The sequence below is a fragment of the Typopeltis vanoorti genome, chromosome 15, assembly GCF_054136105.1.
Source record: "Typopeltis vanoorti isolate ZY-2024b chromosome 15, IOZ_Tvanoo_1.0, whole genome shotgun sequence".
NCBI lineage: Eukaryota > Metazoa > Arthropoda > Arachnida > Uropygi > Thelyphonidae > Typopeltis > Typopeltis vanoorti.
The window spans coordinates 94,503,915-94,517,088 of NC_143563.1; the positions used below are offsets into that span (position 1 = coordinate 94,503,915).

General features: G+C 32.7%; 1 protein-coding gene across 10 annotated transcripts in view; it reads left to right on the forward strand.

The window, feature by feature from the left end:
* Positions 1–13,174, forward strand: part of LOC150098991 (NGFI-A-binding protein 1-like) — a 685,870-nt gene that overhangs the window by 633,603 nt on the left and 39,093 nt on the right. For all 10 annotated transcript variants that reach the window (XM_090404614.1, XM_090404621.1, XM_090404619.1 and 7 more), the window contains 2 exons: positions 6,541–6,746; positions 9,357–9,430. In XM_090404614.1, the coding sequence (XP_090260740.1) occupies positions 6,541–6,746; positions 9,357–9,430 (280 nt within the window). The remainder of the gene's footprint in view (positions 1–6,540; positions 6,747–9,356; positions 9,431–13,174) is intronic.

Genomic DNA, 13,174 nt, shown 5'->3' on the forward strand with positions numbered 1-13,174 from the left:
TAAAAATTTACATCAAGGAATTAAACTTTCACCTACAGTTAACTTAAACACTCTCCTCTTTGCAGATGACCAAATAATAATTACAAATTCTGAAGATAACTTACAGAAAGCTATTTTAAATCTAAATGAGATATCCAAAGATTATGGTATGATAATATCAATGGAAAAATCAAAAACTATGGCCTTTAAAGGACAAGATCCAGCAAGAACTAAAATAGTAATAGATAACAAGATCTTAGAACAGGTGAATTCATTTAACTACCTAGGATGTATGATCACATATGAAAATGAAAAAGATATAAACGTAAAAATTGCAAAATATTTAAAAATAACAGGTGTAATTAACTCTATATTTAAACCAAACCTAGTTCAAAAACAAACCAGGCTAAAAGTATACAATACATTAGCCTTACCGGTCTTAATGTATGGAAGCGAAATCTGGACAATAAAACAAAAAGACAAACAAAGATTAACAACAGCAGAAATGAAGTTTATGAGAAAAACTGCAAAGTGTACCCTATTTGATCACGAAAGAAACGAAGATATTATGAAAGAATTAAACCAAGAACCAGTAATAGAAAAAATTAAAAAATATAAACATAAATGGATGGAACACATTCAAAGAATGAAAACAGAACGATTACCAAAACAAACCTTAAAGTACAAGCCATTAGGAAAAACAAAACCAGGACGTCCTCTTAAATGATTCAACGATGACTTCTAAGGCTGGAACAGGCCATGCTAGGCCTAAATCCTTGATACGTATGATGATGATAATAGGCGTTTACCTCTCGTCCAAAGGTGCCTGCTTGGGTATTTACAAATACTTAATTATAATTTATATTATCATTTATTTTAAGTATTAATGTCAATAATATTATTTATTTATATTTAATTATATATTAATAATATTATTTTATAATTCAATACGTCCGTCATGTGTTACAACAGACGTACTAAATGCATCCGTCTGGCTGACAATAAACTGGGCTTATTTTTGGAGTAGGGCTTATATTATGAGCATCCTGAAAAATTATGCTAGGGCTTATTTTCCGGTTAGGTCTTATTTTTGGGGAAATACAGTATTATCTGATGATAATGCTAAAAATATTTCTCAATGTAATGTCCGATTAATACTATACAATGATAGCATTTTGAACAGCTTTTTTCTTGGTACCATGTCATATGCCTTTTCTAAGTTATAGGAACAAACCTTGGTGACCCAGGCAACATTAGAGCTGGTATGTCTACTTTGATACTGTATGCTCATTTCTTGTAGTGTCCAGGATCCAAATCCCATAGTTGGTATTTGGACCCTGAAGGTGAGGTATTAGTTAGAAGTCGCTACTTCCTAGCTGGGGGGGGGGTCAGTGCAGGCTATCATCGACCCAAAACAGAGGCCATTTGTGGCATGGAGCAGATGCTTGTTCAGCCGCACCTTACTTGGTAGACAATCACTACAGTTTATCTCCAGGTACCTCCTTGGGGAATGTTTGTTTAATGGCACATAGTGGACCATATCACATTATCACCTTAGGGTTCTGCAGCATTTTAGTTTGAGAGTTCTTGCCAAAGCCCCTCCCCCCAGCCAGAAGGAAGGTGGCAGCAAAAGTTTCATGGATACCCCAGCATGAACAACAGTCATTGATCTAGATTCGTGAAACCATAAAACACAATGTACTTCTACTGTTGAGCTACCATTATGCTAGCACAATAATATATTCACCTGGTGGTCAAGGAGAGAACTAAATAATAACTAAATTATTTAATTCTAATAAATCAGAATTAAATCAACTCTGATGTATGTGTTAGAAATATTAAAGACAACTCTCAAAAGTTGTCCTTAATGGTGTAAGTTTCACTTCTGTAAGTTTGTCACTATTTTTATAATGAATGTTTTATAATTAATTAAAAACATAGTTGTTTCTTATGATAACAAACAAAATAGAGCTGCAAAAATCAGTCTTAGAATATAACAGGAAATTGATTTTCTGTTATGTTTGCTTGTGTCTCTATTCCAGTTTATTTAATTGTATTGAGAATGCCCATGATACCTGAACAGAAATTCTATATTAAACACTATCTTATCACATAAATTATCCATCGTTATTTTTTTTTTATGTGACAAATTGATGTTAACACTTATTTATAAAAGACACTATGCCACAAATTATTAAAAACTAAACATCACCACCTGAGTTTATGAAGGAAAATCTGTATCAGAAATATGTGAAAACTGACTGAATTACATTTCTAGTAAATACAATACTATCACACAATGCCTATCACAGTTCCCTAAATTCATTCATTAGTGCACTCAGCACAAGAAAAATTATACCTTTTTCTTGCTAACTGCATTCTTACTCCACTCCTAAGGATGGCTCTCTCCCCCCCCCCTCCAACTTCTGTTGTTGCAGAATATTTGTAATATTTGTTTTATAAAATCTCTGTGCTAACTATCATGTTTCTATCATATTCACCCTATTTTCTACCTCTTCACCTTATTTTTCACCTGTTCCTGTATTTCCTTTATTCAACTACATGATCAGTATTTCTTATTCCTGATATTATCTTAGTTACTGCGTGTATACTCTAGGCCTTTTGATGTAAAGACCTGAATTTGAATCCCAGCTATGATGTAAGGAACCTTTATAATGGATTTCAGATGAAGGTGAATTAGCCACTCTCATACAGAGATGAGAGTTTGTATTTCTGGACAAATCCTTCCAGTTTTGTCAGTTTTTCACCTCACAAAATAGGTAGCCTAAATACACAGACATTAACAGACATGATACACTGGCCTTTGTAGCCTTGGTTGTTCAGCTGAATTCCAAACAGCTCTTCAGTTCCTCTTCCCACCTCCCACTCAAAAAACACAAGAGACTAAATTAAGCATAGGCTCAAATGTATAGGATATGTTTGGGTTTATGCATCAGTTTTATTTATTTTTTTGGTAAAAGGAAGTATTAGTTTATTTTAAAAATGTGAATCATTTCATTTTATAATGTGTTTATTATTTTTTAAAAAGATAAGCCATATAAACTCCGAGAGCTATACGAGTTCATCCAGAGCAGACTTTTAAAAATGTCCATACCCACAGTGGGATTTGAACCCATGACCTGTTGGTTGGAAAGCAGATGTGCCATCCACTTGGCCATCCAGGTGCTGTATTCTATACTTAGTAACCAGCTTAGTAACAATGTCTATTTAAAATGAAGTGAGGATTATAATAAGACATGCATAATATTCTAACATATCAGCTTTGTATTTCATAGTCCAAAGGCAACTGTCAGAATCCATACTTGAAGAGATGATTATATATAAACTTATTCATTAAGTAAAAGCTGGGTTGCAAATAGGCCAAGTGCACTGTGTGTTAATCTTATCTTTGAAAAGAAAAGTTAGGATTTGTTGTAATTCGAATTGGTTAGAGCAGTCAGTCAAATCTGACAATTGGCCTGCAAGATGAGTAGCCTGCATTGCATTTGCAAGAGTTGAATGTGATGCACATGTACAGGAAAGACTTTGGTCTCAGTACTGTAAAGCAGCATTTCTCAACCGGGTATGCGTACCACTGGTATTATGTGGAAAAAGATTTAGTGGCATGTGCATAACAGATAGTTGAATTTATTTGGACAATAGATCAAGTGTTAACTAATAAATATTTATTAAACCTACTAGTTTAACCAAACTAGTAGGTTTAATTTCTGTACTTGAATGGCTACCCACGAAGACTCGTCAACAAAATTATTCTTTTCTCTGAACCACCACAAAAAGAGCAAGAGGATACTCAATATATCAAAACTATCGCAATTCCGTATGTGAGTGGCATCTCCAACAAGCTTGCTAGTCTCCTCAAAACCACACAAAATAAGAGTGACATTCAAACCTATAGAAACAATTCGTAAACTACTAAGATCTCCAAAAGATAACCATCCTTTATATAAATATGCTGGAGTTTACAATATTCCATACTCATGTGGTTCAAGTTACATCGGGCAGACATCAAGAAGCCTCGAAATTAGACAGAAGGAGCACATTAGTTACATCAAAAACAACAGACAAGACACATCAGGCATGTCATCTCATTTTTCTATAACTAACCATGTCATTGAGTGGGATAAAAGCTGTTCCCCTTACATAGAAGAAGACTACCACCTGAATGTTTAAAGAAGCAGCTACAGTTGCTTGCTCTTTGATAACCTTAACAGGGAACCAGGGTTTAATACTCCCAGAGATATGGAAAACCCTAATTAGATCTCTTCACACACAGGAAATGAACTTCAATACAAACTACAGAACATTCCTTAGCAGCAACTAGTTAATCATGTACATGCGATACGTGTATCACTCACATTCAATGCTATTTTAGTTTGTAACTATAATAATTGTTAGAATTTCACAGTTATTCATATTTGTGTAATGTTTTTTAACCTAAGTGCTTTTACCCTGAAGATGCCAACAGCTAAAGTTTGGTGAAACTAGTAGGTTTAATAAATATTTATTAGTTAACACTTGATCTATTGTCCAAATAATTACTCTAGTTTGATATCAAGAAAATAAACATTCATTATGAGATAGTTAAATTTTTTAAATTTATGAAATTATAAAAAATAAAATATTAAAAATTCCCTCTTCTACAAATAAATAATTACATGTTTTACCTATCTGTTTTCAATCTAGCAGGAATTGACAAATTTTGTGTTGCTATTGCAATATTTTGTTTGTTCAACCTTCATGTGGATAGCTATATATTTCTCAGAAAGCTTAAAATCACAAGCATTTCTTATCTTACATTGTTTTTTATTCCTTTTTGGGAAAACTCCTACACAGCAGTGTTGTTATCATTACTGTGCAGTGCTGAGAATTTAGTAAAGGTCTGCATCAGTCGAAATAATCAGTGTTACAAGCCTTCTCACATAATTTATTGTGACATCAATTTCTAATTTCTGTCACAACAATATTATGATTACTTTTCTGGTAAAAAAAATTTAGTCATAAGATTAATTTAATTGTTATTGATTATAATTAAATCACCATGTTAATACAATATTTTATAGTTCATTTTGTATTGTATATAATTTCATTTGTGGATGAGGATATTAATCTCAGCATTCACATCATTTTGTAGGCATTTAAATTTAAACACACTGTTTTTGCACATTCTTTCCATGAAACAAAGCAACAGTTTGAAAGCAGTGCATCAAATATGGTACCAAAAATGTTAAACTTCAACATGTTGTTAATGAAAATCACTATCCTAAACTTCATGAAGCTGTTATTGCAGACAGCTAACTATATATGGCTTTTAATCAGTGAGCCTAATGATTAAATTGCTGGCCTGGTTGGCCAATCCGCTCTCCAGCCAAAAGGCTGCAGGTTTGAATCCTGCTGTGGGCATTGACGTTTTGTGATTGTCTGTGGAAATATTAGTGGTTGTGGTGGGTGGTAGATGACATTGGTGTAGTTGCAGTTAGTTGTAGTTGGTGGATTGAGTAGTGGACTCAGAGAGTTGTAGAGTAGGTGCCCTCCTTCAATGAGTCTTTGGACTCCCTGGAGGTGTCACGTAATAATAAAATCAGTTTATTTCCCAGTATTAAATATTAGAAGTTGTCAGTATTCGACATTTAATTATCATGCACATTTGCTTATTTCACTTCTCCTAATGATCAGGAAATGAAAAAGATTACCCCCCCCCCTCTGCTTTGAAGCATATTCCCTTTTACTCCTTCTTTCATCCTCTTTCAGTTTTCTTGTTTATTTTCACAAGAATTTTTTTCTGTGGACACGCTTGTCATACAGATCGTTTTGCTGCATCCACTGAAGTATTTCTTGTGTTGGAATCTTATCCTTATGAATAATCCCCATCACCACTTGTAAATAAACAGTAATTATTTATTTTTCAACTTTTTTCTGTTTCTATTATTATAGTCTGTTATGACTTTTTTTCAGCAAGACAAATTCATCATTTTAAAGAGAAGCTCTTGCCATAATAGACTGAATTGTTAATATTATTAATCTGAATTTGTGTTGATTTTTTTCAGCAGTTTGATATTGAATATTTGCACAAGCATACAGCAGTAAAGCAAAGTGATGGTCACTAATAAAAAAAATAAAATAAAATAAAAAAAATAAGAAGTAGCAATGTTTTGTTCTATCAGAAAATTTATGCTAGGTTGATCTAAGGTTGTGTGCAGGTAGAAGGAATGATTCAGTAACAGTTATAATCCAGTTAGGGAAAGACTTCATGAGATATAAGCCATTTGAGACAGATATGCTCTGTCACCACAGCCATCATGGTAACAGTGACTTATAAATGCTGAAAAATAATGCACTGTATGGGTGAGGAATCTAATATAAAGTATATTCACATGCTAATATCTGCATAGTCTCTTAACTTCTTACCTGTGAAAAATAGATCCGCAATCAACTCTTGAGAATTAATTTTTATCGGAACTGTAGCAAAACTTCTTCGGATCTAGATATACTTTGATTCAGAAAATAAAATTTACAAATAATATTCAATTTTTATTTTCACAGGAGAGATTAGATGCCATTTCAGAACAATTGAAAATGCTTGGTAGTCAACAAGAAGAATTAAAAACAAGGTTGCAGCAAGCTCGTGAAGTTCAGAATTTTGCAGCAGCAAGTCATTTACAGGCTCAGCTAGAGCAACTGTCTACACAACAGATGCAATTAATTAATGAGCAGAGTGAGCTTAATAAGCAATTACGGAGGCTGGATAGGTATGTTTTGAATAAAAAATGTCTTATATGTCCTTTATTTGAAATTGAAATGTTTAAATAATTGCTGCATAATACGGAACTTCACCTGTGTGTGTGGACACATACACTTGTCATATATATGAACTAAATGATAAAACCACTAGATTGAATTGTATTTTGAGAATTAAGGCATTTTATTTAAATAAATATATATATCTTAAAATGTCATTTTAAATCACATGCCTTCTGGTATATTCTGTCATTTTAAATCACATGCCTTCTGGTATATTCTATAGCAGAAATTAAGATGATGCATTTTGGCTTTTACTACTTGAGGCACTCGAGGTAGGTAGTATAGTACAATGAGGTATTATTCTTTATAATAGATATTGCAACTAATACTTCAGGCTTTAAACATTTAAGAATAGCTATGATCAGGGGTCAACAAATTATGCAAAACCCTTCTTACCATGCAAGCAGTATACTTGCCCAAGATCATCCAGTATTTTGATGACATGTTCCAATAAGTCAATAGGAGTTTCACATGATGATGTGCATACTCCAGTGACCAGAAGTTATTGATTTTTTTTTTTTTTAAATAAAAAATATTCTATTTTGTTCATTCTGCATCTAGCAAAATCTACTCATCCTGGGCAAGCGTATTTATCGAGCCCTGACTATGACTTCATGTTAAACATTACTTGCCATCACATTTGTGATACATTCACAGTTGATGCTAGTAAACTTCACTAGTGTATCCTGTTACAGTTGTTATAGTTTTATTTTTTTTTTTAAATAAATGTGCATCATATTTGTAATAAACTATTCCTGTATTTTTGTTTATGTCTTCTTTCAGTTGCCTTTCATGTGTATACTAGGCCAACTATATAGTTAGCCAAATGTTCCTCACATCTCTAATGGAATTCAAATCCAGATTGTCTTTCCAACAAAATGGCTTTGATGCTGTGGAAGCACTGTCCAAAAAAATGAAGAAGTTTTATATTGGTTGTAGGCAGGATGTGGGCTTCCCACATGTATGTGCATACCCCAGTCATATGACACATTAGGTTCCAGACCACCATTGTATAGTGAATCATTGTTCCTCCCCTTTTTTACCCCCACACTGGTAGATGCAGGCAATGATTTATAACATTTTTAAGCAGTCATATATGTTTGTAACTAATGTAAATAAGCATTTATCTATGTCAGTATGCAAATGAAAAATGTAGCATAATTTTCTTAGAAATCTTCCTAATGAAAATTTTGTTATTCATTTTCAAAAATAAAATTTTGTTTATAACAATTAAAATAATAGTAGTGCAAGGTAAGTTTAGCCTGCAGCCTATTTCAGTGTTCAATACACCATCATCACTAAATTTAATTTTAATTTTAGTATCTAATGTGATAGGTTTACAAGTCTTCTTCTTTTCAATGAAGCACAGTGTCCTTACTTTGATTTCTATCTGCCATATGAGTTAAGCAGTTTATAATTCACAGCAAAATGCAGAGAGACAAAGCGAACAATGATATCATAGACAAGCTGAGTCCAACAAAGTCATCAGTTGATTCATGGCATTGGCATGTTGCTAAAACTGTTGTATGAATAAATGGCATTTCATATATGTGGGCATTGGTCATAACTGAAAATCGTCCTATGAGAGCTTTTTGATAAGTTTTGGATTGCCATTTCAATCTGATAGCTGATTTTCCTAATCCACTTTTTTGCAATTTAAGTAACTTTTTATGTGACAAAATGTTAATATCACAACATATGCATTTCCTCATTAATTACTCTTGTTATGATTCACGTTGTAATTTCTGGAACAAAATCTCTCTGATTTAAATGAGTGCGACTATTTCTGTTAGTAGCCCATGTTCTACAGAGTGCCATTATGACCCTCCATGCATCTTGAGGTCATTTCATTCCCTGTCTTCACTGACACTAGGTATTGTTAAAATGCCTCTGGTACTGCTAGCTTAAGCAGGTGAAAGGTTGGCTACTAATTTTAGTCAGTAAATTATTTATTTGCATTCCAGTTTTATGTAGTTTTTTTGTTCCAAAAATTTTGACATGATCATAGCAAGAGCTATGGAAATTGAACATGGAAACCTAATTATTATAAAATCTGACCAGATTAATAAAACAAGACAGCTTTGCACTAGCCATCATAATTCGCCTCTCCATTCCCTAGCCTGTAGCACCACCATACCGAACATACTATATTGCTCATCTCCATGTTACACTTCTCCACACTACTTGTACTCTAACATTGCTGGTCACCAAAGCATGGATCAGTTTCATTTCTTCTTAAATTTGTAGAACATCTCAAACATATGAGCTTTTCAGCAATTGCAGACATAAAATTGCCACAAAGTAAAATTTGTTCAGTTTTATTGACTCTACACACAGAATGGCATGCACAAATGTCAAATTAGTTTGCAGTTTTAAAATAGGCCTCATTGTATACAACATAAATAACATTCTACTATGAACTGAAATATGAAATGAAATGATAATACAGTAAAATAGTCATTGATTTTATTTATACCTGCTATATGCTTTTATGCTGGAAAATAAAATGGGAATTCTACAGAAAATCATAGTTTTTTTTTTAATTTTTAATGATACAGGTATTATCTTGGGAAAAACTGTGGTCGACTGTCATCCTGTTCTGATCCTGACAAGATAGATAATGATGACACAGGTAATTGAATCATATTTTAATTCATTATTTTCCTAGTTTGAAAAGAGAATATACAGTTTTATATCTTTCTTTTGTAATTTAGTTTATTTTAAACATTTCAGTTTTAGAGTATCTTGAAAACAAACTTGAGTTTGTTATATGAAACCTCCACTGCTTCTTAAAGTATATAAGTTTTCTTAATATTGAATGTTTGTTATGATGAGCTGGATAAATTCCATAAATTCTACATTACACTTTCCAGATAAAGCACTACAAAGTTCCATATATTAATATTATTTAGTTTGAAGAGATTCATTAAAATGTATATAGTATAAACTATCAGCATCTTTCACTCTTTTTAGTTGGAAAATAAATATCAGCTAATTTCATTTTGAATGTATGATGAATTTATTTTTAAAAGATGACTGGACTTGGCAGCAAATTAAATACTTAAAATTAAAGTTAAGTATAAATGGGTTAGAAAATAAATTTTTACGAGGAAGAGAATAAATGTTAAAAAACAAGTAATAAAGAATGCATTAGGTTCTCTTTTTCAGAATTTTTCAGTTTTGGTGAATATGTTGTGATTTAAGATTGCTGGCATTGGTGAAACCTGCTGTCAGAGTCATATGTTGTAACTGGAATCAAGTATAAAGGGTATAATATTTTTAATAAAAACAGAAGGGATAGAAGGAGGGGTACTACTTATTAATGATATCGATGATTTGCATCCAGTTAGGATAAAAACTCATTAAAGCAATAATGCCTCCTTAGCAGTGAGTTTGAAGCTATCTGATGTTGGGTGGAGGCCAACAGGATGAAATTTATGGTGGGTGTTGATACAGATTGTTGTTTCAGTTGCAGTGGATGATGAAATGCATGAGAGAAAACTCAGGATAAGAATGAAAGAGAATTTATTGAGCTATTGTGAGGCAGCTTTCTCAAGCAGCATATGAAAGAAGGAACTCAGGATCAAAGAGTGTTAGATTTGACCAGAGCATCAGGAGTGTCTCAGTTAAAAATGTGATTTAAGAATTTTCACACTGTATTGACTTGGGAGGTAGCAGACTACATAGATGTTCCAATTACAACATGTTACATGCTGAACTACAAAGCTGGAAATTATGACAAACTCAGGTGAATACTATCTTTGGTCCCAGGGTATCAGTTACTGTATGGAAAAATATCAGCAATGCATGCTTCCCATGCATTTCTGATATTTTCCATACGGAAAGCTAAATTGATATATGAAAAAAAATTGGCTGTGAAGACTAGAGGCAATTCAAAATAATTGTTTTGTTATGATGCAAGTAAAAGAAAGCATTAATGTGGAATAGGTAAGAATTCAGCAGTAGGGATAGATGGGATATCAACATGTACTCTAAAGGAATGTTCAGATGAATTGGCTAAGCACTTGACATGTTCATATAACTTTGAGTCTCAACTCAGGAAAGATACCACAGGAATGGAAAGAATGCAAAAAACCAAAGTGTGTCTCACTACCGACCTGTCAGTATCTCTGGAGTGGTGTTGAAGATTTTAGAGAAGTTGTTAAGATCTCACATACAGAAATGGGTTGGCAGACAAACAATCTTGACAATGAACAGTGTGAGTTTATAAATGGTCATGTTTTAGCATGACCATTTATAAACTCAGCTATAATAATATTAGAAATAATATTATAGCTGAGTTGGATAAAGGGAATAGATATGCTGTTGCATGAACTGGAGGATGTGGTACCAAAATATAAACCATTAACTTAGATAAGTGGCTGCTTGACACAGGCATTAGAAAATGGGTATGTGGGGGGGAGGGAAGGAATCTGCCAGGTTTAAGGTGATCAGTGGTTTACCCAGGGATCAGTTCTTGAACCATTATTGTTCAAATTTCCTAATATTATTAAAATTAATATTAGGAAGGATTGACAGGAAATATTCAGTTGTTTACTGATGATGATGCAGAAATAGGCAGAACAATCAAAGATGCTGATATCTAGCACTTACAGAATGATTTGAATAGGATGGAAATGGGCAGATTGATAATGGCTGTCAATTCAGTAAGGATAAAGTTTATGCACTTTGACATGGTGAGATTTCTGGTGCCATATTACGTTGATGGGATTATGTTATGAGAAACTGACAAGGCATAAGAATTTGAAGTTCAAAGATCACATAACAAAAATTGCAAATACAGCCTAGAAGATAATTGTGATGTTGAAATAAATATTGACATGTAAGGATAAGGTAGTCATTTTGTTTCTCTACAAGACCTTGATATAACTGCACCTAGAATACTGTGCACAGATTTGGCATCCTGGGATCACATGGTATAAAGAAGCTGCAAAGAAAAGGAACAAAGATGATATTGAGATTATGGAATGTAGATTTTGAAGACATATTTAGAGAGTATATGGACTGCAGACATAGTAAACAGGAGAAAAGGGTGGTATATGATAGAAGCCTATAAACTCCTGAGAGGATATTGTCGGATGATATTTTTCATTGTATGGAAGGTGGAGAGAGGACAACAGGGCATCCATGAAAGTTAAGTTTGTGCATAGTTAGGAAAGGAGTAAGAGCTAGATTTTTTTCTCACTGAGCATGAGTCAGTGGAACAGATTGCCTTTTGAAGTGGTTAGTGCATCCAGTGTGAATGAGTTTGAGAAGGTATGACAGCTGCCATGAGTGATGTATGGTCTCCCTTATGAGCCCTTAACTCCTTAGAGGTCTCAGATGATAATAATATAACTTCTTTGAGACAAACAAATGTATGTAAAGCTGAAATAATGACCTATAAAAGAAGATCAGGTTTGCTCTTTTTCAGTTATACCTTTTGCTCCTTTCCTTAGATGTGCACTTAACTTCCTTTTAACATGAATGCCACACTTACAAGCATCATTTAACAATTCAATCCTTTTCACAACAAAACGTTTTGAAGCCTGTACTGCACTAGTGCTATGTTTCTTTTTTTGTGTGGAATAAAGATTGTGAGAAAAGCATTTACACAATTCTGTTGATTTGTGCCATTTATGTACTTTTCATTAAGAGAAATTGAATTACACTAGCATTTCCATGATTTTTTACCATTTACATACAGAATAGGTAATTAAATTTTAAATAATTATTTAACATCTACTTTCAGTTACTTGTTTCTTAATCTTCTGTTTTGTTTCATACTAATTAAGTGATGGTGATAAATTTAGGATTATTGGTACTCACTTTCAAAAAATGTAACATTCATTATCTATTTTTTTTAATTATCCTCATATAGTATGCTTATATATTTCTTGCAACTGAGTACTTTGTGTAGGGGGAAAAATGAGTCTGATGGATTTGTTCACCATGAATATGAAAACTTAAAAATGATTGCTTTTATTTGACAGGTAATGATATTGTGTCTACTGAAATTCTGTTGTGCATCAGTCATATTGTTGCTTGGGCAGGTGTTTTCAGACTGCAGTGATATAATAGCATTAATAGTTATGTTTTTTTTAAGTTATGCTTACCATATGAAATCTGTTTTTTTAACTAAATATTCATATTCTTTGATAAAAATTGTTTATGCATCTTTAAAAAAATGCAAGATCTGCAAGTACAACCATCTTGTAGCAGGGTACAGCAGTATCAAAAACTAGCTGTGAATTTATCATATCAAGTCAGTATAAAAATAATCGGACTTATAAATGATGTACTATTATTACTCCTAAAGATCTAAATAATTTTAGTTCATCTTTTTTTTGTTTGTTTTAATTTGATATAATTATTT